Source organism: Gastrolobium bilobum, unplaced genomic scaffold (genome assembly GCF_033153095.1).
Source record: "Gastrolobium bilobum isolate Gb01-03AN ecotype WA unplaced genomic scaffold, APGP_CSIRO_Gbil_v1 utg28958, whole genome shotgun sequence".
Taxonomy (NCBI): domain Eukaryota; kingdom Viridiplantae; phylum Streptophyta; class Magnoliopsida; order Fabales; family Fabaceae; genus Gastrolobium; species Gastrolobium bilobum.
Window position 1 is genome coordinate 10835 of NW_026898882.1, and position 24039 is coordinate 34873.

General features: G+C 32.6%; 2 protein-coding genes across 3 annotated transcripts; both read right to left on the minus strand.

Moving 5' to 3' along the window:
• Window positions 1-823: 823 nt before the first annotated feature.
• On the minus strand, window positions 824-3900 carry LOC133285023 (putative kinase-like protein TMKL1). 2 transcript variants are annotated; one of them, XM_061482169.1, is made up of 2 exons: window positions 3041-3900; window positions 824-2230 (listed from the first exon to the last, which is right to left on the minus strand). In XM_061482169.1, the coding sequence occupies exons 1-2, from the start codon at window positions 3522-3524 to the stop codon at window positions 1638-1640; spliced, it is 1077 nt and encodes a 358-aa protein (XP_061338153.1). In that variant the 5' UTR covers window positions 3525-3900; the 3' UTR covers window positions 824-1637. The 2 variants fall into 2 exon arrangements, with proteins under 2 accessions (XP_061338153.1, XP_061338154.1); XM_061482170.1 differs by having other exon boundaries at window positions 824-2233.
• A 9669-nt stretch (window positions 3901-13569) lies between these two features.
• LOC133285024 (acid phosphatase 1-like) lies at window positions 13570-22165 on the minus strand. Its single transcript, XM_061482171.1, has 3 exons — window positions 21536-22165; window positions 17091-17300; window positions 13570-13835 (listed from the first exon to the last, which is right to left on the minus strand). Exons 1-3 carry the CDS (start codon window positions 21937-21939, stop codon window positions 13658-13660), a joined length of 792 nt encoding a protein of 263 aa, XP_061338155.1. The 5' UTR covers window positions 21940-22165; the 3' UTR covers window positions 13570-13657.
• Window positions 22166-24039: the final 1874 nt, after the last annotated feature.

Below are 24039 nucleotides of genomic sequence, written 5' to 3' on the forward strand. Positions count from 1 at the left end.
CAATGTCAAACATAAAAAGAAAGGAAGGAAGATATAAAATACAATAGTATTGGTGCAAAGCGTACAACCATAGTATTACAAGTATTGTAAGAATAGTATTGAGTGTGCCCCTTAAGTTCAATGGTGGTTATGCAAATTCAATCCTTCCCCCATGACAAAAAAAGAAGAATAGTGATGATAAGTTTAATCAAACGTCATTTATTAACTAGCAGCCTTCATCTTCTATATAGGAACTGAAATTACATTAAGATAAAGTTTATGTTGCTACTCATGCTTCTGTAGAAGGTCAAGGCACAAAGCTATATATATATATATATATATATATATATATATATATATATATATATATATATAAATAAAGGGAAAAGCGGGAAGCATAAGGTTGTATAATGTATGTTTTCCCACCTAGTCCTTTTGCCCCCACATGTTCCCAATGAGTATGGCGAAATTACGGTTGATTGGTCCTTGACCAAAGTGACAATCAAATTTTCTAAAGGAAAGATTGGTTGGACTAAAGTTGCAATCATAACTATTATTGTGGTCTTTTTCATTTAGAGGTTAATAATAATATAAACCCACTTTGGTTAGTTCTTAATTAGATAGTGATGTACCAGCAATGACTTAGAAGACCTTCCGACACCAATTTTCCAACCACCACCTTCCACCAGCTAAAAGTTATCAATGAGAAATAAAAAAATGGCAACGGTAGTTGATAATCTAATTATCTATTTGATAAACGTGCAACATCAGAATCCTCGGAATTGATGGAATAAAAATGTTTGTTAGACCATAAGGTTCCATATAACTGAAAACTAATATTTTATCAAATGAAGATTACAATACTGCCACTGGAAAACTATGGTCTCAAGTAAATAAAGAACTGCAAAATTATCTCAAGTAAATAAAGGACACACTAAAATAGAATTGCTCTGAGATTCTTGTAGTGCATACTAGTGATGGTTCAAACTCTGAGACCAAATGATCCCAATTCCTGGCTTACATAGTTATTCAGATTCCTTTGCACTTTTGCAGCTTCAATTCTTGTGCTATAACATGGAAATTGACAGTGTCACTGTTGATAAAGAGCATTTTTCATCACAGATTCTGTCTTTCCATAACAGCAAAACTTAGAGACAAGCTACAAATTCTTGGGTAGCATATTCTTGATAGTTAAAGAATCTTCATAACCTCCCATCAAAACTATGCAATTATGCAAGTTAGGCAAGCTATGACAAGAATAATATTAGAATGGGTGACATCACAGAAATTCCTTTTGTCACTATCCATGTCACATGCTCACTTGTTTTACCAAGCATAATCTCAAAATCAAAGTCAGTAATTTGGAAGCCAGATCTATAGGCAGCTAGAGTTTCAAGCTATAATTCCTCATTTGACTTTAAACCTTAACATCTACATCAACTTTCCTGAAGTCTTTGTTTTTGGTAGCTAATACCACATTTTGTAAGCAGAACATTTACTTCTTTTTTTTGTAACTTCTCATATATAAATGTTGTTGTCTTCAACCACATCATTGTTTATGATGAACTTGAAGAATTAAATGTGTTCAGTATCACTACTGCCAAAGTGTCCAATATCTTCCACTACACAGACAAATTTCTTACAAGCCCCCATGTCTTCTAGAGTACAATTTCTTCAAGCTTTCTGAGGACTTGCTTTATGTTAGGTCTAACTGAAGGTGAAGGGGAGCAACAAGCCATAGAAATTTGGAAAAATTTGAGAATGCATTCTTCTGTAACTTGAATTTTATCATCTCTGCCGTTTCTGAGAAGAAAGGATGGATGGTATAAATCAGAAATTCTGTGTCCGAGGACAGCATTTCTCATGAAATTTGGCAAATAGAAATCTTCATCAGGAGTTGGATGCTCATTGATAGGTTCCTTTCCTGAAAGTAATTCCAACAAGATTACACCAAGGCTATATATATCACTCTCTTCACTAACATCCTTCATTTTGATAAGCTCAGGTGCCTTATAACCCTGAGCAGCTGAACTTTCAAGCATTTCTTGGCCCGCGGTCGGATTCAGCAGAAGATGGAGGCCGGAATCTGAGATGTATGGTTGGTAGGAGCGGTCCAAAAGGATGTTCTTAGACTTGAGGTTTCCATGGATAATAGGCTTCTCTTGTCCTGTGTGAAGATGCTCTAATCCTTTGGCTATACCAATGGATATTCTACATATGTTAGACCATTTGTAACATTCTCCATTTCCATCTGCTAAGTGAACATCCTTGATCAATAACAAAACATAAAATTCAAAATAAAAGCCACTCTTTAAGGTGGGAAGAATATGGGCTGATGATTCAAATAGCTAGGTTCGAAATCTGCTGCCTAACTACTTGAGCACTAACCCTTCTTAATGGAGATTTCATTATTTCCAAGTCCATTTAAAGTAACATAAATGGATGAATGAATACTAATGCCATCAAAATGACCAAAATGTAAGATTATAACATTGAGTAGTATTAATATCAGCATGGAAATTGTAAATAAAAAAGCAGAAGAAAGAAATAGTAGTATTTAGCTTTCTACTACTAAAAAAGAAAAGTAAACAAATGTTAAGCATTGAGGAACCAAAAATAATATTTGCACATAAAAAAACTTAAAAGCATTCTTGCACTACTTCCTTTTTAAATAATAAAACAATAATAATACATATTCCAACAAACATTCTCTCCACAGTATAAAAATGACATAACTTTTTTGTTGTACAAAATATCATTCACTTGTGTATTAAGTAACTACTAAGATTAACAGTTAACACAAAAACTGATGCTTCTTCAGCAATGTTTCATGGTTAATTCCCAAACCCCCACAATTCAACATTCTTCATCTCCTAGTTAATATCTAACATGTATCAAGTGAATGATTTTCAAATTTATTAGAGATCAAGCTAAATCATTATATTGATAAAATCAGGACACAAAAACAAATGAACTTTCACAAAGAAAGAAAAAACAGAAATTTCCTGGGAAACCAAATAATAGAATCCAGAGAGCAACCAACAGGCAAGAGAATCATTACCTCTTATGAATTGAGTCAGACTCCCATGCCTATAGAAAGGATGAACAAGAAGCTTCTCACCCCTTGACCCAGTGTAAAATCCCAGAAGAGGAACCAACTTGGGATGCCTTATCCTTCCAAGAAACTGAATCATTTCATCCAATTCTTCAGCTCTTACAGTGCAAACTGGTCTCAGAAACCTCAGCAGCCTTACTTTGTTGCTCCTCTGCAACAAAGCCTTATACAAAGTTCCATAATTGGATTTTCCAATCACTTCCCCTGGAGCATCCAATATGTCACATATTGTTAGGTCCTCCCCACCTTGAAAGATGATCAAGTCCTCCTTCTGAGCTACCTCTTCCTGCTTCTTTTCTGAGCTTTCTATGTCTTTACTCTCATGTTTTGATACTCTTTTCAAGTAAAAGAACACATAAAGTGCAACAATCACTAAAAATGTAGCTGAAGCTATTCCAAGAACTAATATCAACATGGGGCTAAGTTTCATTCCCTGAAAAAACCTGATCTCTTTGTATCTGAGTACCAAGTGGACTCAATCACACATAAAAAGTTTCAGATAATTGAGATAATGGGGATGCAAGAAAATGGAAATTAGGATCTGGGTCTCATGAGAGAGATTGAAAAGAGTTCATTTTCATAGAAAAATGACTTTTTTTTGGAAAATAATATTCCCATGTGGATATAGGACAAATAGAAGCATGTTCAAGGGTACTTTGTGGTGTGGAACCCAAGCTGGTGGCAAAAGTTTTCAATTATTGGAGCAGAAATGGACATAGGAGTGAGGGAAGAGATGCCAGAGAATTTGGAAGTGAAGGTTTTCTGGGTGGAACTATGGAAGAGTGAGAGCAGACACTCTGGAATGTCTGAATGTGAATGCCGTGTGAGACAGATCTAAGGCATGTGATACTTCTATGTAAATTTGACTCTGGTGTCTGTGTTGATGTTTTGTGAAAATACTCATTTGCCACACAAAGATAACATTATTGTTGTTGTTTTTGTACGTGTGTGTGTGTGCGTTTTGGAATTTTGTGCAAGATGCAAAATGAAAATTTAATTCCTGGGTTTACTAAATTGATCCAAGGAGTAGATTTAAATTTGTATACTTACATTAAATGTTTCGTAATTTTATCAGTTGAGATGTATGAAGGGGACAGTATTGTTTTGTATTAAATGTATTTATTTTATGATCATCAAATATTTTTTAAATTTTAAAATGTTTTATAAACAAAATATTAATTATTTCCTAACATATATTTGTTTATGTGGTTGTGATTTGCACTTTTGCCTATTTATTAATGTAATGACAACAGAATTGAAATTATAACTTTTCTTAATTGCTATGAGTCCATATTTTCAAATTAAAATATTTTTTAGGTTCTAATTTCAAAATAGTGATTATATGTAATGCAATATATCTCTAACTGTTATAATTTAATGGTTTTTACAAAATAGTTACACTATTTCTTTTAGGAAAATATTATTTTTACAACCTATTTTTGTTTACACCATTTTACAATCATATCTTAACATTTGATATCCGTCAATCAACGGTTATCATTTATTGTAAATTAAATATTAATTAATAAATTTGATTTGCGAAAATAACAACCGTTAATTGACGAAAATCAACGGTTAAGGTATAGTTATTAACAAAAATAGATTGTAAGTATAACCTTCCCGTTTCTTTTATTGTGCTTAGTAATTTTCAGTTTTTTTAATGAGTTTGAAGTTAGATTATATAATACTTTTAGTTCACTTAATTGAAGGTCAAGTATAATTCACCTTCTTACACTTTTAATTCGAGCAATCATTCCCTTAAATTTGTTCAACCCAAAAATTAAAGAAACTAAAAACTAGATTAACCCTTTAAATGAAAAATGTATATTGTATGAATCATTTTTCTTTTATTGCCATGATTTGTTTACATAATGAACCCAAAGCAATATATATATATATATATATATATATATATATAGGGGTAGTATCCTTTGACACCAGTGTCAAATTTGAACTTTGACATATTATCTGAGAGTCGTTAGATAAAAAAAAAATCAATGGTGTCACATGCTTACAAATGAGAATCGTTGATGTTTTTTGATCTAACGGCTCTCAGATGAGGTGTCAAATTTGAAATTTGACACTAGTGTCAAAGGATCCTACCTCGTATATATATATATATATATATATATATATATATTCCACTTCTAATTCTCTCTCTTTTTGACTCAAATTTTAATTATTTATGTCAGTTATTAAATGATTATAACATTTTTAAGGCTAATTTCATTAAATTATTAATGATGATGCTTTGTTATTTAAGATATATTAACGGAGCTACTTTTCAAAAAGATGCGATGTTAACTTAATAATTTAGAGAACTAATATATTAACGGAGCTACTTTTCAAAAAGATGCGATGTTAACTTAATAATTTAGAGAACTAAATTAAACAAAAATTAATCCGAAGATAAATTTTAAAAAAAATTGATGATGGAAGTATATTTTTTGACCAGCACCATTTATCTATCAATTTTTATTTTTTGGAAAAATCAAAATTTATTTGAGTAGAAGCTGAGAACACTTACAATTACATTTTTTTTTTTAAAAATACTATAAATCTATCGACAGAGAAAACATAATACAAAAAACACCTAATACTAACCCATGATGTGTAACTTTGTTCCTGATTTTGTAGAATATCAATGACGAATATACATAACGTGATAACGTGATGTCATTTGAAGAGCATATCACGTTTCTTATATCGGTAAATCTTCAGGTCTTACAAGTTACAACCCCCGCATGCTTGAAATGACAAAAAGTAAGGCCATATTTGGAGCACCTGATAAAGAAGATAGGATAGGATAACTTATCATATTTTATTTTTATTTTTTATTTGGTGGGTCAATAAGATATGATTAGCTTATCCTATTGTCTCATTTTATCCTATCTAATACATGATTTCTTATGCTATAGGGGAAGTTGGGTTAGGATTCAATAGGATATGATACTAATATTAGATACCCAATATATTCCCATGTTATCCAATATATCCCCATGCTATCCAATATATTTGTATTTATTGCATTATATTTTGTTTTTTGTTTTTTCTTTCTTCTTCTACATAATCTTATCAGATTGTTAATCAAGTGTTCATCAAACACATGATATGATATCGACTTATCAGCCCCATATCATAATCCTACTCTTATCAGCCTCGTATCATATCATATCCTTATCTTATCCTGTCCACCAAACGAGCCCTAAAAGTTTCATATTTATCATAATAGGAACAGGCGCGGACCTAGAGGGGGGCTAGGGTGGGCCCCGCCCCCTAAAATTTGATAGAAAAAATTATATATATATATATATATATATATATATATATATATAAGTATTTTAATAATATTACGTGATTAGATTATTTTTTTAGGAAATTATTTTTTCACCAACTACCAAACACGTGATTAGATTAAAAAATTGTAGTGTGTTTTTCTAAATTATTTTTAATCTCTTTAAATTTCCAACAATTCTAGCTATAAAAAGAATGAAATGACACATATAACTTTGTGGGTATCTAATTTATTTATAATGGATAACATGATTTATTTATGGGTTCTTCTCTTCTGCAGCAATAGCATATGAATTTTTTTGTAGCAAACATATTTACACATGCGGATTCTGACATTTAAAAAGAAAGAAAAAAGTTAGGATCCGCATGCGTAAAATAAAATCAAGAACAAGCTTCGAAATAAAATAGAAGACTAATTTCTTGATGATTCTTTGATTACATACATTAAAAAAGAAATTATTTTGAGTTTTAACACGGATTCAATTATATAAGAGTTTAACAATAAGAAAATACGTAAAATAAGAGTCAAATGAAGTGATCTTAATTTTTGTAATAAATTTCTTTTAAATTATTTTATATTAGGTCTGTATTATATTTTAAATATTTTTGTTTATAATATAATATTTTTTATTCCGTCTCCCGTCATTAAAATTCTTGCGTCCGCCACTAAATACGAAGCATATATATCTAATCATATAAACACAAACCGAAATCGGATTAATCATTAGAAATTCAAACACCGATTGGTATAAAAAAAATTATATTTTTCAGATTAAATCCAAAAGATCTAGATAAATTTATTTCAAAAATTGCAAAATAAAAAAAAAAAAAAAAAAAAACAGATAGAGAGAGAGAGAGAGAAGCCTGATATTGATTGATACAAGCGGCAACCTCCCATTAGAAAAAACACCAAAACAAGAGCGGGACCAAAGTTCCACAAGGAGAAGAGTGGTACAAGGGAGAGAACGAGGGCCATCTATTGATAAGTTGAAAAGTATTTAAAGATGAAAAAGAATTTGACAGAAAGAATTAATATTTTTATGTTTATATCCTTAAATCTTAAAAGAGTAATATTATATAATAGATGGGCATTACATGCATATCAAAATGTGTTTTTTTTTTTTAAATTCTTATATTAGAATGTTAAGAAAAAATATAGATAATAATTAGAAGTGGCACTGACATAATACGACACGAATTTGAAATTGGGTTAAAACATTTAACACGAAAACGATCCATTTATTTTATTTGTTAACACGACACGATATGAATAGCTCGCAAACTTATAGCATATCTCTTATTATGTGAGTTGACGTGATACGATACAAATAATTTGTCAATCTCAAAATGTGTTACTTATTATACGGGTCGGCATGACACGATGCAAATATTTTGTAAGAAAATTAATACGAGTCAATTCGTGGGTTGACACGCAACAGGACACAAATTTTTTCAAGTTAGTTTTTGTCAACAGGTCAACCCAAGCATAAATTTCTCGTGTTGTGTTGAAAATTTTCACCTCCAAATAATAAAGAGTATTTAAAGTCAAATTGGAAGTAAGAAATATTAATAATTTTATTCTTTTATGTTTATTTTTAAATGTTAAGATGAATGTTAATATATATTTACATTTTTATCCTGCTTATATTTTTCTTTAAATGATTAAATGAGCAGTTAATAATGGTGGTAGTTTTAGAGAAACTACAAATAGAAAATCCTTTTTAATATCAATAAATAATATATACAAATAAATTATATAAATGTAATAATTTAAAATATACATAAACTTCAAACTCACAAAAAGAAAATTATTGGGAGTACATCTTGAAGAACAGTCGAGACGTTAGTCATAAAGCAATACATGTCACAGTATTGTATGAGAGGGGTCTGGATCTCAAAAGGCATGCTTCTTTTCAGCAATATGACTCCAACCTTTGGAAAGGTCTGTGTCGTATTTGGAAGGATTTCCTTGGCTGTCTGCACTGGAAAATAAGTAATGGTAAGGATATTAATTTTTAGAAAGACCCTTGAACCTTGCTGGATGGCCCTCTTAGCGAGTTCTATGTTGATAACTTCTTCTCCATTAATCTGGAGGCCAAAAGTCGCGGATTTGGTGGATGTAAATACTGGTGATTGGTGTTTTGATCTTCTTATAAGAGCCCTGCCTGATAATGTTATTCAACATATCAAATCTTTTCTTATCCCTGCTAGTGACGGTGTTTCTGTGGGCGAATCCTTACTAAAGAAGTTACCGCATCTTGGGGTGGGGGTGGATCCCCCTTCTCTGCCATGCGTGTTTGGACAAGACTGAAAATGTGATCCATGTTCTAAGGGACTGCAAGAAGGCAATGCATACTTGGAAGAGCTGGTTTCCTAGAGGGCTTCCTCATTAGTTTCTAAGTTTGCCTCAGGAGAAGTGGATTTATTATTGCATAGCCAAGGGTTGGCCTCACTTTCAGCAATGTGACTGGCTGGATATTTTCATAGTGACCATCTGGTATCTATGGTTTTGGAGAAATAAAGAGGTGCATGACCCGTCCTTTGTCAGACCGCTCAATCTGAGGCTGTGCATTCTGAAGTATATAGGAGATATCAGACAAGCATATAATTTGTATCAGAGTCTTTTCTTTTTGAAGATTATTTTAATATAATAAAACTCATCAAATACATTAATCATTATTAAATTAGTCTGTCACACTAGACATAAAAATTCTTTATAGTATATAAGAATAAATGCAAATCCAATACGGCTATAGAAATCTTTAAGTCTCAATTGTTTTTTATGGCCTAGCTTCAAGGAATAATATTTTTATCCCCATTACTCTTATTTGATCTCAATTAAAGTGCCGCCAATATAAAGAATGAATTATTTGGACACAACTTAAGAAGAACAGATGCTACACATTCCTAGTTCTTAAGGATTCCTTCTCGGAACAACTTAACAAGAGTTTCAATGAAGGAGAGTTGTCCAGTCTCTTGCCTTCCTTCTAGATTTTGATACAAGGACTAACAGAATGCAGAGGGCTTCATCAATCATGCCTAAGTTTATGTCCTTGAGCAATTCAAGGGTGTCACATTGCTAGCACTATTGGTCCTACCTTTATTTGCATGGCTAAGAGACAAGTTATTGAGAGCTATAACAATGTCTTTCTTTCCTTTAACTATCCCATTATGTAATATTTTTACTAAAGGGGGAATCAATTTTGATGCACCCACAAACTCTTTATTCTAATCAAGCATTGATGAGCTAAATATAGCTGTTGCAGAATTTTCTTTAGCCACAACACTCTTATTCTCCAACATTGCTATAATAGATGGAATAGACCCTTCTTTAGGGAAAAAGTTAACATGATCCCGGCACATGTTAACTTTCCCTAGTACCACTCACAGTCAAAAAAATGTTTGGACCATTTTATCCCTACTTTTTTTTTTGTTTTTCTTTTCTATCCTTTACATGTGAGAGGGACCATTTATACGTTCTATGAGCCTGGATCATGCAAATATTTCTCCTTCTTTAGATATTGGTTTTTTTTTATTAGGGTTCGCTTTTTCTGCAGTTACTTCAGATAAAGTTACTGCAGATAAGTTATCTGCAATAAGTCCAATACGACGTTATTTTGAGGACGAAAATCATGGTATTTTTGTAATTTTATTTATTTCAGGATTATTAATTATAATCTTTATAATTTTTTTTAATATTTCAATCTCAAAACGACGTCATTTTAGGAGTAAATGCAGATAATTTATTTGCAGTAAGTGCAAAAATATTTTTCAGTTTTTGTTAACCTCATCAATTGATAAATTTAAAAGTGTTGTCACAGCATGCTTGTGTATATTTGAATCTGGATAAGACAACAGTTGCACTAATGGTTGTATTCTTCCATGCTCAACAACCAAAACCATGTTCTTAGGATTTTTCTTTGATATCGTATGTATCTTCTCCGTTGTCTTTCTCTACTCTTCTAAATGATTGGAAGATAGGATCTCCAAAATGCATAATTTAAAGTTATTTAATTTCAATAAAAAATAAATGCCTGATTGAGAAAGATAGAGAATGTTATGATGGCAGAAAATTAAGGTGGGTTTAATATTTCCCTAGCTAACTGTGGCACACTCCAACACAAACCATTGGGAGTCAAAACAGAAAAGGAAGAAGAGAATGAGAGCGAAGAATAATGATTTTTTTTAGAGGAAAAATTAGATGCTGAGTGAACCCTCATAAGAATGACATGGTGATGAAGAAATTGAAACATGAACAGTTTCTGTTTTTTGGAAAGGAAAAGAAGGACTTGGTGAAAAATATTTCATCTTATTTAAAAAAAAAAAAAAAAAAATATTTCATCACGTTAGAGTTAAACGAATTACATGTTTTCTTAACAGATATGCTTAATTGCATTAATGACATAGTTTGAGGGGCTTACTGTTTCAATTAAAAGTATAAGGTGGTTTTCTGAAGAGCAGTCCAAGTATAGGGTGTTAAATTATAATTTATCCAAACTTATATTTAGTATATTTTGACCAAATAACTTAGACTTATATTCCATGTATTTTGATAAAATTCTATTTCTATAAAAAAAATTAATAAAAAATGATCAAATCTAAAGTGATTTAAGCTTGACTAAATTGGATTGAAATCACATTTTAAATTAACCAATCCAATAATATTATATAAAACCTTATTAGGTTATATCTGTTGACTATGTTTCTTCGAGATCACGATCACTCTCAGTATTGTCAAAATCGAGTTTCTACGTAAAAACAGAATGAGGTAGTAGAAATGTAAATTATAGAAATGAAGTAGAATCCTTTGACACCGGTGTCAGAATTCAAATTTGACACCTCGTCTGAAAGTTGTTAGATCAAAAAAGATCAATGGTATCAAATGCTTACAAATCAGAGTCGTTGATCTTTTTTGATCTAACGGCTCTCGGATGAGGTGTCAAATTTAAAATTTGACACTGGTGTCAAAGGATCCTACCTGTATAGAAATAACACGAAACGTAAAGTTTTTACTACTTAAAGGTAAAATACAAAAATATATATATATATATATATATATATATATATATATATATATATATAGGGATAGGTTATTGTGCCTACTCCTATTTTACCTACTTTTGCCTACCCCTTTCGTTACCGTTCGATTACCATCTCATCCAACGATCCATATTTGTGATATAAAATAAACCTTTTTTTTTTCCTTTCTTTCTTCTCACTCTCTCTCATACCCTTTCTCTCTCCTCCCCTTTCTCTCTTCCTCTGCTGCCATATACCTATTTTTTTTCCTTTATCGTTAATCTCTGCCCAGGTGAACGGCGCAGAAGCATTTGAAATCAATTACCACAGCATTTGAAATCATCGTCAATATACATTAGTCTCTGTTTTTATTATTGTAATGTAAATTTTCTCCTTCTGAATCAGTTTCTATCAAATTATCAGTGTCAATGGATTGAAAAATCACAACAAGTTTTTAGATCTGAAGAACAACATAAATTTTATAAATTAATAAGATTGAATCGATGACTAACAAAGAAGTTTTAATGTGATTCAAAAGATCTGTGCAGAGTTGGAAAAGATTCAAAAAAAATAAAAAAAATTAAAGAATAAAAAAAATTGATATTGGAAAAATCTGGAAAGAGGGTTAATTGGTGCCATTCCAGCAATTATGTGGATACAGATAGCCAATTAATTATTAGAAATTAAGAGTATCTATCATGTGGAAGAACAGATCGACATATTGAAGCAGAGACAAGGAGGATTCTGTGAACAGATCGACCTTGTGGCACCACCGCTTTGAATCACATCAAAACTTCTTTGTTAGTCATCGATTCAATCGTATTAATTTATAAGGATTAAAAATATCATTAGAATCGAACAGTTTGTCAAGAGATTGAGGTCCACGACGGCAGAAGGGAAAAAAATTAGGTATATGGCAGAGGAAGAGAGAAAGGGGAGGAGAGAGAAAAGGTATGGAAGAAAGTGAGAAGAAAAAAAAGGGAAAAAAAAGTTTATTTTATATCACAAATATGGATCGTTGGATGAGATGGTAATCGAACGGTAACGAAAGGGGTAGGCAAAAGTAGGTAAAATAGGAGTAGGCACAATAACCTATCCCATATATATATATATATATATATATGGGGCAAGATCATCTTACACCGGTGTAAGAATAATAAATCTTACACCAAATCTTAACCATTGATTTTCTACATCTAACGGTTAAGATTTATTAGGTCTCACTCATTAATTAATTTTTAATTCCCAATAAATCTCAACCATTGGATGCACGGAAATCAACGGTTAAGATTTGTTGTAAGATTTATTATTCTTACACCGGTGTAAAATGATCTTATCCCTATATATATATATATATATATATATATATATATATATATATATAGGGTCAGAATCATCTTATACCAGTATAAGAATAATGAGTCTTACACCAGATCTTAACCGTTGATTTACGTTCATCTAACGGTTAAGATTTATTGTGTCTCATTAATTAATCAATCATTAATTCCCATTAAATCTTAACCGTTAGATACACAAAAATCAACGGTTAAGATCTGAAATAAGAATTATTATTCTTACACTGGTGTAAATTGATCCTATCCCTATATATATGTGTGTGTGTGTAAAAACAAAAATCACATAATTCATTATTAAATATTTAATGAAGAATTTCATATTTGAAAGATGTAAGTCACATAATTATATAAGTTATAAGTCCAAAAACACAAAATATAGGAAACTAAGTTTAAAAAAATGAAAATAGGATTTTTTTTTTTTAAAATAAAAAAAAAATTGAGTTTAAGTAAAAAACGTAAAAGCTTGCGTTTCTATCATTTTTACACAGCAATTTTATCCAATTTTACTAAGGACCGTTGTTACTTGTGTTTTAACACATTTTTACACTATATTCCTACCATTTTTACGTTTCTACGTTTTTACACTAGTTTTTGACAATAACGATCACGATCACCGTGATTGTTAATAAGAGGATAGTACTTCTAGTCTATCCCAAGGCATGCCACCTGGTGATAGCCTGATAGGGTCCAATTCAATGCTTATGTGTACTAGTGTACAGAAAATACCAGTGCACCATAGTTAAAAACTTGACATGCTATGAATTTTAACAACAAAAGTTTAATTGAATCGGTACAGAATGGAGTTTCCATTTTCAATGGCATGTGCAGTATATGAATTCGTCAGTTTCATTATGTACAATTCAGACAGCATTATTTGCAAATAAATGAACCACTACTAAGCGATGTAATACATGGGATTTGGAAGCTTGAAGGACCGAACAGACAGTGAAGAACCTAATAAATCACTCCACTGGTCACCGGAATTTCCAAGAATCCTGTATCCATCTTTCTCCATCTCACTCCTCTTCTCCGATTTGTAAATTGTAGCTAATTTCGCATGATCTTCTGAGGCTCTGAACATTGTAACATAACAGGTTAAGAAAGTTCAGCAGAAAAGAAACATAGATTCAGAGCGCAAAATACAAGCATGACGATCCTAAAATTGTATATGATCACGAGACAAGGAAAATTTATCCAAGTAGAAGCTTTTACCTTGCATCTATAGCATAAAGGATATGGAGAAAGAAAAGGTAAAAGCAAGGGAATAAATTAACTGAGTAACTGAATAAGTCAAAATTAATGACTAAATATCATGATAACAAAAAAGAAGTTAGATTCTTTAAACATAAACCACATTCCATACAGCTACAATCAGGCCTACAGTAACTGGCTTTGGCGCCAAAATACGAAGTGTAAGACTCCAGATTACATTCACCAAAAAAAAAAAAAGACTCCAGATTACTGGTGTAACCAGATGTAGTTATTACATTTACTAATCTAAAGACAACCACCAAGTAAGTTGCCTTCTCTACCATAAAAACTCTCTTCTATTATATTGGATCAAGATTCACTGAGTTCAAGGCATCTAATTTCCATGTGTTGTTTATTAACAAAGTGGAAATCAGTCCAGTCGTATGATTAGCAAACATGACAGATTTAATTAAAATCTGGTATTCAAACCTACCCTATCCTGTGGTTCAAAATTCTAAAATATTGGGTTAAATTTCCGGTATCTCCATCAAATTACTCCCCATTAAACCTTGATTGGTAATGGTCGAGGTGAGAGCAATCCACAGCCGTACCTTTCAATATTTGTAAAGAGACTATTTCTCAAATTCGAACTCGTGACTTCTCAGTCACTCACATAGGAGCAGTTTTACCACTACTTCAGGCTCACCCTCTTTCTAATATCCACATATAAATGCAAATTCATCCATCAAAACTAAGTGAGTGATCAATTCACTTTTAACAAAATTTCAGTATTCATAAAGAACTGACTAGAGATCTATGCCAGCTCAGAACAACAGAAAAGACTATGGAATTCTGAAAATGAATTTCTTAGAAAGGAAATAAGGAATGTAAATAGTGTGGGAGATGCTAAAGTAGAATAAAGGCCTAAAATTTATTATTCTCTCTCAATTTTATTTTATTTTTCATTTTTCATTTATTTTAAAACAGGTTAGTTTATTAACAGCAACAGTGATGGTCTAATCCAAAAACTCACATGAAGGCAAACCATACAGAATCGGCAGAGATAAAAATAACATATATTAAAGGCATATGATTCAAATGAAAAGAAAAATATGGGCCATACGTCATAAATCAATGAAGAGGAACATCATCTCAAAATAATGGGAAACTACAAGACAAGACCCTAGCCACAGTTGTGCTCATTTAAAATTAAAAGTCAAAATTAATAAAGTACCATTTCCACAAAATTTAAAAACAAGAAGCCAAAGAAACTTCAATTATCCTAGCATACAACAACAACCTAAGCCCTTCCAACTAGGTGCGGTCAGCTACTCAGATCAAACAATGCCGTTGTGTTCATGTCATTAACCAAATCCTGAAAAAATCCATATAAGTCTAATCCCTTTATCATGGTTCCACGGAGTTTTTTTCAGTCTCTCTCTACCTCTAAGTATAGGGCTATACTTCACCTAATCTACTCTTACTGAGGCTTCTATTGGTCATCTTCTCACATGAGCAAACCACCTTAGCCAAGAATATATCATCTTGTCCTCAGTAAGTGCTACCTCTACTTTTTATCTAATGCATTCATTCTTGATCCTATCTTGTCTTGTAAGTCAACTAATCCACCGCAACATCTTCCTCTCTGCAACACTGAGCTTGTGCTCTTCTTGGCTCTTCACCAACCAACATCCAATACCATACAGCATCGCAGGTCTTAAAACTGTGCAGCGAAATTTTCCTTTAAGCTTTTGAGACACCTTTCTATCACAAATAACACTTGAGGCATTTTGATACGGTGCCGTTAAGAGTTTATTCTAGGAAGAGGAAGAGAGGAGCAATTGGGGTTGGTGCTGATGTGGGACAAAATATTCTAGAGGAAGTTTTGGAGGGCAATTCTGTTGGAGTTGTTAGAAGTGAGAGGGAAGTGAAGAATGACGTGGCAAGGGGCTGAAGCATTATTTGAACCAGGTACCAGTGCAGAAGTCATTCGGAGTGGGAAATTGGGACTTGGGCTGGGAAACCCCAGTGCAGAAGGCATTCAGACTGGGAACCTTCATGGCCGAAGAAGTGATGGTCTTTGTTTCATGCTTGACGAGGAGAGACTAACCTTTAAGGACACTGTGGCCAGCATGGGTCCATGGTTGATGACTGCTGAAGATGGGTACGAGAGACCAAACTACATGAGGCGACAACCAGCAATGCAGAAGGAAGTGAGGTCAGAATTGGAATTGGGTCAATTTGTGATGCAAGCCCTTGCTGGAGTGAGAAAAATGGCCAAACCCTTGAAGGAATGATGGGAGCACAGACAAAATAATAGAGACTATAGGTTATTTGCTAGAAGGCTACGTGATGAGAACGTGAGGTATGTGATTCAAGAAATTTTGGAAAAACATATTTGGATTCTATTAAGCAATAATTTACTTGAAGTTATATTGAAGAATAAGATCTATTTGACATCCGATGGCGAAGCTAAAAATACTAGTGGTATTCAAGATAGTGCAAATTCAAAAAGAACAACTATCTTGGTAAAGCCTCCATGACAGTTGATCTGTCCTGTGAATTGATTGCGATACTTGAGAAGATTTTACTTCAAAATTCTGCATTAAGGGGTCTTCCGGTTGCTGCATGTTATCTCATGGAACCATTAGCTGGGATTGGAGATAGGCAATGGGATCCCGATGAGTGTTATCACACATTGAGCATAAGTTGGCTCTTACAATTTAAGCCATGGGGGGGGGGGGGGGGGGGGGGGGGGGGGGGGGGGGGGGGGGGGGGGGGGGAAGTATTGATACAATGCTGTTAAGAGTTTATTCTAGGAAGAGGAATAGAGGAGCAATTGGGGTTGGTGCTGACGTAGGACAGAATATTCTAGAGGAAGTTTTGCAGGGCAATTCTGTTGGAGTTATTAGAAGTGAGAGGGAAGTGAAGAATGATGTGGAAAGGGGCTGAAGCATTATATGAATGATTTGATTGTTTAAACACAAAATAACTATCTACATCACAAAAGTATTAACTTACGATGATTATGTAAAGCAGAGCAGATCGCAAAACATACAGGAACGCTTTCCAATCTCAGCATTTAACATACAAACTTCATCCGCTGTCCTCATGTTAACAATTTTTTAAGGAATTACCTTAATATGAGCTGGTGCCAATCCCGAAACCCAGCATTGATCAAATTATCAACGGTAACACTCCTGTGCCTTTCACTCCGTCCAGTCAGTAGAATAACCTTGAATCCCAGATTCAAAACATCTTCATAGAGTTTTAAACTGGGTTCTATGGGCGGAGCTATACCCTTCTCCACCCATTTGTCAAACTTCCCATGGTCAAAAACCTCCAACCTGCAAGCACATACAAAGAGCTTACATCAGATACAAAGTCTATCAATAATAATCCAAACCAGTAAAATGAGAAATTAGGAATTTTTCATAATTTATCAGTTAATAATTAGATCAGAAATCAAATTATTAGAAATTAAGTCACTTTCAGATAAAAGTGCAATTACAGATAGTTTTGAGGTAAAATACCAGAATTTACCTGAAACATGTAAATAAATTAATGAGTGTAAAGAACCAATTCAACCCAAAAGTTTAAGCTGGTGGGTGAGGGCTTTTTAATTATTTTATATATCTCAAGACGCCCCCTCACACGAGAGCCCACTGAGCTTGAAGGGTGGACAATGCACAGGCCCACCTACCTGTGCTAAGAAATTCCACAAGAGAAAGTGGGGGCGGTGAGGATCAAACCCGGGACACGAGGCTCTGATACCATGTAAAAAACCAATTCAACCCAAAAGCTTAAACTATTGGGTGAGGCTACATTAATGGTTTTATTTATCTCAACACGCCCTATCACACGAGAGCCCACTGGGCTTGAAAGGTGGACAATGCACAGGCTCACCTACCTGTGCGAAGAAAGAAATTCCACTAGAAAGAAAGTGGGGGGCGGTGAGGATCGAACCCGGTACACCGAGGCTCTAATACCATGTAAAGAATCAATTCAACCCAAAAGCTTAAGCTGGTGGGTGAGGGCTTTTTAATGGTTTATATTATTCTCTAACACGCCCCCTTTTTAATGGTTTTATATATCTCAACAATGAGAGGCTAATTTATGAGATAAAAATACATGTTTAGAAATACTAAGTATTGGCTAGAAAAGGTTAAGAATGAAAGACTAAATGAGAATTTTACTAAGACTAAGTTGTTGACTTTGGTCAACACAATGTTAAGACCCTTTAAGTGAGAAAAAAACACAAGTCATTAGTCTCCAAAACACAACATCCTCGGGTCTTCTTCATGAAGCCGTGAGTGGCCATTTGCAAGAGAGAAAGTGAGCTTGAAACACCATTTGAGCTACACTTAATGAAATTACTTGAATCCAAAACCAAACTTGTGTAGAATCATCCCAAGAGTAAAGCCCACACCTTAGATTCCATCAAGAAGTTTGGTGGAGGTTGATTTTCTCATACAAAGTGTTGGGGAAATTTTAGAGTTTTGAGTTTTGGAGGGTGTTTGAGTTCATCAAGACTTGGAAACTTCTTCTCCCTTATTCTAAGGTGGATTGTGGTCAGATTTCACTACTCATTACGTGTTTTCATGAATTTTTCATAAATCTAGGTTTCTATGAATAGTAAACTCGAAAATTCATGGTGTGAGTAGTTAAAGGTTGATTTGGATATGATTTCCTTTGTAGAACATGCTTAGAATTGGTTCTTGATAAAGGAAAACTAAAGAAATCACCATTTGGACAACCTTGAAAAAATTTCATGAAAAAAGAGTTGAGTTTCATGATGTTTATTGCTTGAAAATGGTGTCTGATGGTTGTTTGGTGTTGTTTCATGTTATAGTGTTGATCCTAGAGCCATTGTGGTTGAGGAACACCCATTGGAATCAACAATTGTTCAAGATCAAGTTTAATTTTTACCAAAGAGGTAAAAGTCATGAGATTAATATCCAACAGTAGATTCTAGCCAATGACATAGTGATTCATGTGTTGTATGAATGATTAATCACATTTCCACATTATGCCATAAGTTGCTTTGTGTGGTTGATTGTGGTTGAGGCTCTTATAGCAGAGAAGAGCAATTTACGGAAGTCTACAAAAGAGGTAAACTTCTGGACCTTGAGGTCAATCCCCTTGTGTGTTCTAGAATGCTCCTTTGGGAGGAATGATTGATTGATAGTTGTGCATGCTAGTAGCATGACACGGTAGATTGCATTTTGAGATGTATGATGCAATGATTGAGAATATGTTTATGATGAATGAATGACAGAATACATGACAAAATGTATGACAGTAGACTTATATATGTATGAATGTGAATGCTTTTCATAGGTATGGTAGTATGACCTCCATGAGTTTGCATGTATGGCCTTTTCATGGGTATGGTAGTATGACCTCCATGAGGGTAGAGCCTATGAGATAGAGGAGCTCATGAAAGGACTATACTAGAGAGGAATTTTCCATGGGTATGGTATTATGACCTTCATGAGATTAACAATCTAAGAGACAAAGAAGCTCTTAGAAGTTCCTTGGATTATGATATGAAGTATGTTTGCTATGTTCTATTATCATTCTTGTACAGTACGTGAATTATAGGGTGGAGTGATCCTCCAAGGACCATTAGTTTACTGAGATTTTTATCTCACCCCGTGTTGTAGGGAATATATTTCAGGTACTTTCACAAATGAAGATGGAGTATCCCAGGGCAAGAGGCCATCCATAGCATGATGTTTGGCATATGATGATCACTGTTTACATTTTTTATGTATATGTATCATATAAACAGTTTTATTATGATTATGCACATGAGATGTATTTTGAGGCCTAGATGAAGGCTATGTTTACTTTGGCATGATTCAAATTATGTATATTGGTTATAGAGGACAATGTATTTGGATCATGTAATCTTATGATTTAGATGATTTGTGTTTATGTTCAAAGATAATGATGTATGTAATTGGACAATTACTTATATGTATGTTATGAAAGAAAATATTCACAAGGATGAATATCATGTTGCAAAATATCTAAGAATATGTATGTTTTATGTTTAGCTTGGAATACAACATATGAGAATATAAGCCTAAGCAAATAGAATGCAAGGTGATTAGATGAGATATCCATAATGATAAGTATCATAGCACGATTAAAGTTAAGTATGTTTTAAGTTAGTCCATGGATGGATCTTAGATTTAAAGCCTTGAGATGGCTAATAATATCATAAACTATGTACAAATGTCAATTAGGTTATGCTATGGACTTGGAGGGGGTTAAAAACCCCATTATGTAGCAAAACAAGGTTGTTATGCTCTTTGTCCAGGGAGTAATCATATAGGTAATCGATTACTTCCCTGGCAGAAACCAATTTTTAGCCACTGTCTTGAAAGTAATCGATTACTTTCAGGAAGTAATCAATTACTTTTTGGGCAGTAGTAATCGATTACTTGAGAGCAAGTAATCATTACTTTCTATGATTGTGGAGTAGTATGTTACTTTTCGTGTTGTAAAGAAAAATTTATCCGTGATTTTAATTCAATTACTTGATTGTAACTGCGCTTGATATCTTATACAATGATAACAAAAAAGTTCTAGAACCGAGTGCTATACTATAAGATATTAATGATGAAATTTAGTGAATTCCCGTTAGTTTGATAAATAAATAAAACAGATTCTACTTATTACGCCAAAGTCTAATAACTCCAGTTACCTAAGCATATTAAAGAAAGATTATCGCAAGTAACAAAAAGTCCATATTGTGATCAGAAAATCTCAAATCAAAACAGGGGAGTTGCTATAGTAACCCTCTTCCCACTTTCCAGCGTACCAGTATCCTGGATGATTTTGAAACATTTATTGGTTGTCTGGAGATCCTATACCACTAAGGGCAAAGAGATGAGAGAAGATGGACTGATCAGAGTCCATCTCATGAACAGGATGGACTGATCCTATACCACTAGTGGGAATCCTTGAGGATATAATAGGGAATGGAATGGAGTCCTGCTCATGAACAGGAGGGAGGCAGCCACAGTACAAAAGAAAGCGGATCAAAACCTAAACAGGTAACCAATACCTAAGGAAAAAACATGAATACCTGACTAACCCCTCCCTGTGAGATCAAAACTAAACTTTTGGCTTAAAAAGCTAATTTTGGTGTAAGAACTAAGCCCAAAAAAAAAAAAAAAACCCTGGATTGTATCTTAATCCATACCCAAATTTTAAGCTCCAACATAATCCAAAGAGAACTAGGGACGATTAAGCACATAATTTGGGTTTTAATTTAATTTTTTTTAAAAGCAAAAAAAAAAAAATCCGTGAGACAAACAGAATCATAAAATTTCTCACTCCGAATAGTACTGTATTTACAGAATAACTTTTATTATTTTGACTCAAATACCTATCTTTCTTCTAATTAGTTAATAATAATTAATAACACTTTATATGAAAAGTGATTCGATCCAAATAACTTTTCAGCCAAAAAAGGTGCCTATGCAACAGCATTATAATTATAACCATTTTCGGAATGCAATTTATAAGATGATCCAAACAAAAAGTACTAAAAGTTTTTCTAAATTACCCGTATCCGTGTGCAGCATAATAAGGCAAATTGGAGAGAAGGGTCTCATCAATGTCGAAAATCCACACATCCTTGCCATCACCACGCAGTTCTACACTCTTTGCATATTCCCCAGCTTCCTTGGAAACCGTTTCCAGATCAAGAACGTAACCCTTCCCCATCATGTATTCCTTCACATACTCAGCGCATTCTTCAGGAATCGTCTTCCACGGACTCAGATTGTTCGCTTCCACCGCGAATCTCCAGCTCGTACACCTCAACTTCAGTTCCTCCTCGAATTCCGGATATTCGACGATTGTTGGCATCTGAAGGAGAAGATTATGGTCATGGGAATTGAGATTCTCGAGAGAAAATGATACGGGGAACAGGGAAAATAGTACCAGGAAAAGCCTCATGGGAATCATGGTGAATTGCGAGGAACCAATGAGGAAAATCGAATGTAAATCAGAAATTCTTGTGTTCCCCCTTTTGCCGAGATGACGGGAAAAGGGGGGGATTTCGAAGAAGGGAAATGAATGGGGAAATGTGGATTCCGAAGAAAAGCAAAAAAGTGTGAGTTGCGATTCGAAGGAAAATGAAATGTGACGAAGAGAAAAGACAAAAAAAAATGCGTTTCCCTGTGTAACAGTAACCTGTGAGAGATAATAATGGCGCAACGTGACGTGAGAGGGAGGCTATTTAAGAAAGAAAGAGAGACGAGAGATCGCATTCGGAATATTCCCTCTGATGTGTGAAATTATATTGCGCGTGCGTAAGAAAATGTGGATTCAGTTATATTTATCAATTTCGATGGAATTATTTCTATATGATTTTTTCGAAAAGATGTGTTATTTTAAAGCATGTAAAATTGTATTAATTTAAGTGAAAAGATCATGAATGAGAGAGAAAGTTAAAAAAAAAATAAAGAAAAAAATATTTCTGCAGTTAATGTAGATAAGTTATCTGTATTTGTTCCTAAAATAACGTCGTTTTGGTATTGAAATCTTAAAAAATTATAAATATAAAGACTATTATAATCCTGAAATAAATTAAAATTACAAAAACACCATGATTTTCGCCCAAAACGACGTCGTATTGGACTTACTGCAGATAACTTATCTGCAGTAAATGCAAAAAAAGTAAACTCATAAATAAAAGTGTGGGTCCTACTTCATTATAAAAATGAAATGACATAAGTTATATCATTTAAAAAGATAAATATTTTTTCTAATTTTATTTATTTAATATTTCCAAAAGGTAGAATCAAATCAACCCATGTATTGATGTAATAATTAACGCTTTACATAATTAATATCTTAAAATTATTAGATTACAAATGAAATCTTAATAATTAATGTAATACTTATAGAAAGTTAATTATTTTTCGTATTATATGAGATAATTTTATTTCTTACTCATATAAAAGTATACGAAGTCATGTGAAAAGAAAGAAGAGAAGAGAAAAATATAAGTCTCACGTACTTTATATTTATATAAAAAATTATTAACTTACATTGATTTATAAATAAAATATTTTATATTCAATTTTAGGTATTGATCGGTATGGATCTAACAATTTATATATATAATAAATTAAACCATTATATATAAAAAGAATTAACTATTAGAATAGAGAATTACTATTTTTATTTTATAAGATAGTTATTTCATGTTCTGTCACTTCAAACATCTTATTCCTCTCCTCTTCTTTCTTACTTTACTTGGGGGCTCCACATGACTTTTCTCTATAATATAAGAGAATTATTTTTAGGAAAAACTTTAAAAACCCTCTTATGAATTTTTTTAATTATCACTTATCCCTCTCATAAATTTTTTGAATCATTTACATCCGTATTTAAATTTTTTTTTTATCACTTATCCCCTTGATTTAAAGTTTTTTTTCACTTACGCCCTCACTCAGGGGATAGGTGATAAAAAAAATTTAAGTCAAGAAAATAAATGATTCAAAATTTTGAGGAGGGGGTAAATAATTATAAGAAAAGTTACAGGGGTTTTTGAAATTTTTTCTTATTTTTATGTAAAATAAAGGAAAAATTTCATTTTCACCCATTGTGATTTTGTGATTTATCATTTGACTCCATGTGGTTTTAAACTTATCGCTTAGATCCATTGTGATTAAATAATTTTTCATTTAACCCCTCGTGGTTTCAAATTTTCACTTAAATACCTTGTAGTTAGAAAAATTTCACTTAAACCCCTTGTGATTATAAATATAAAAATTTTAAAAAATAAATATTTTTTTTTTTTTGGATTTTTTTAAAAAAAAAAATATTTAAAATAAATGTTCTGTCTCTTTTTTTATATCATCACCTAATGCATTTAAGGTTTAAAAAATTCACTTATTTTTATCAAGAAAATAAATTCAAATCAAATATTAATTTATTTTATTTATTTTTTACCCGATATCGTTATAAAATTACCTAAAGAAAATAAATATCTTATTTTGATGATATATCTTTAATTTATCTTAAATAATATTTTTTAATTTCAAATATATTTTAAAA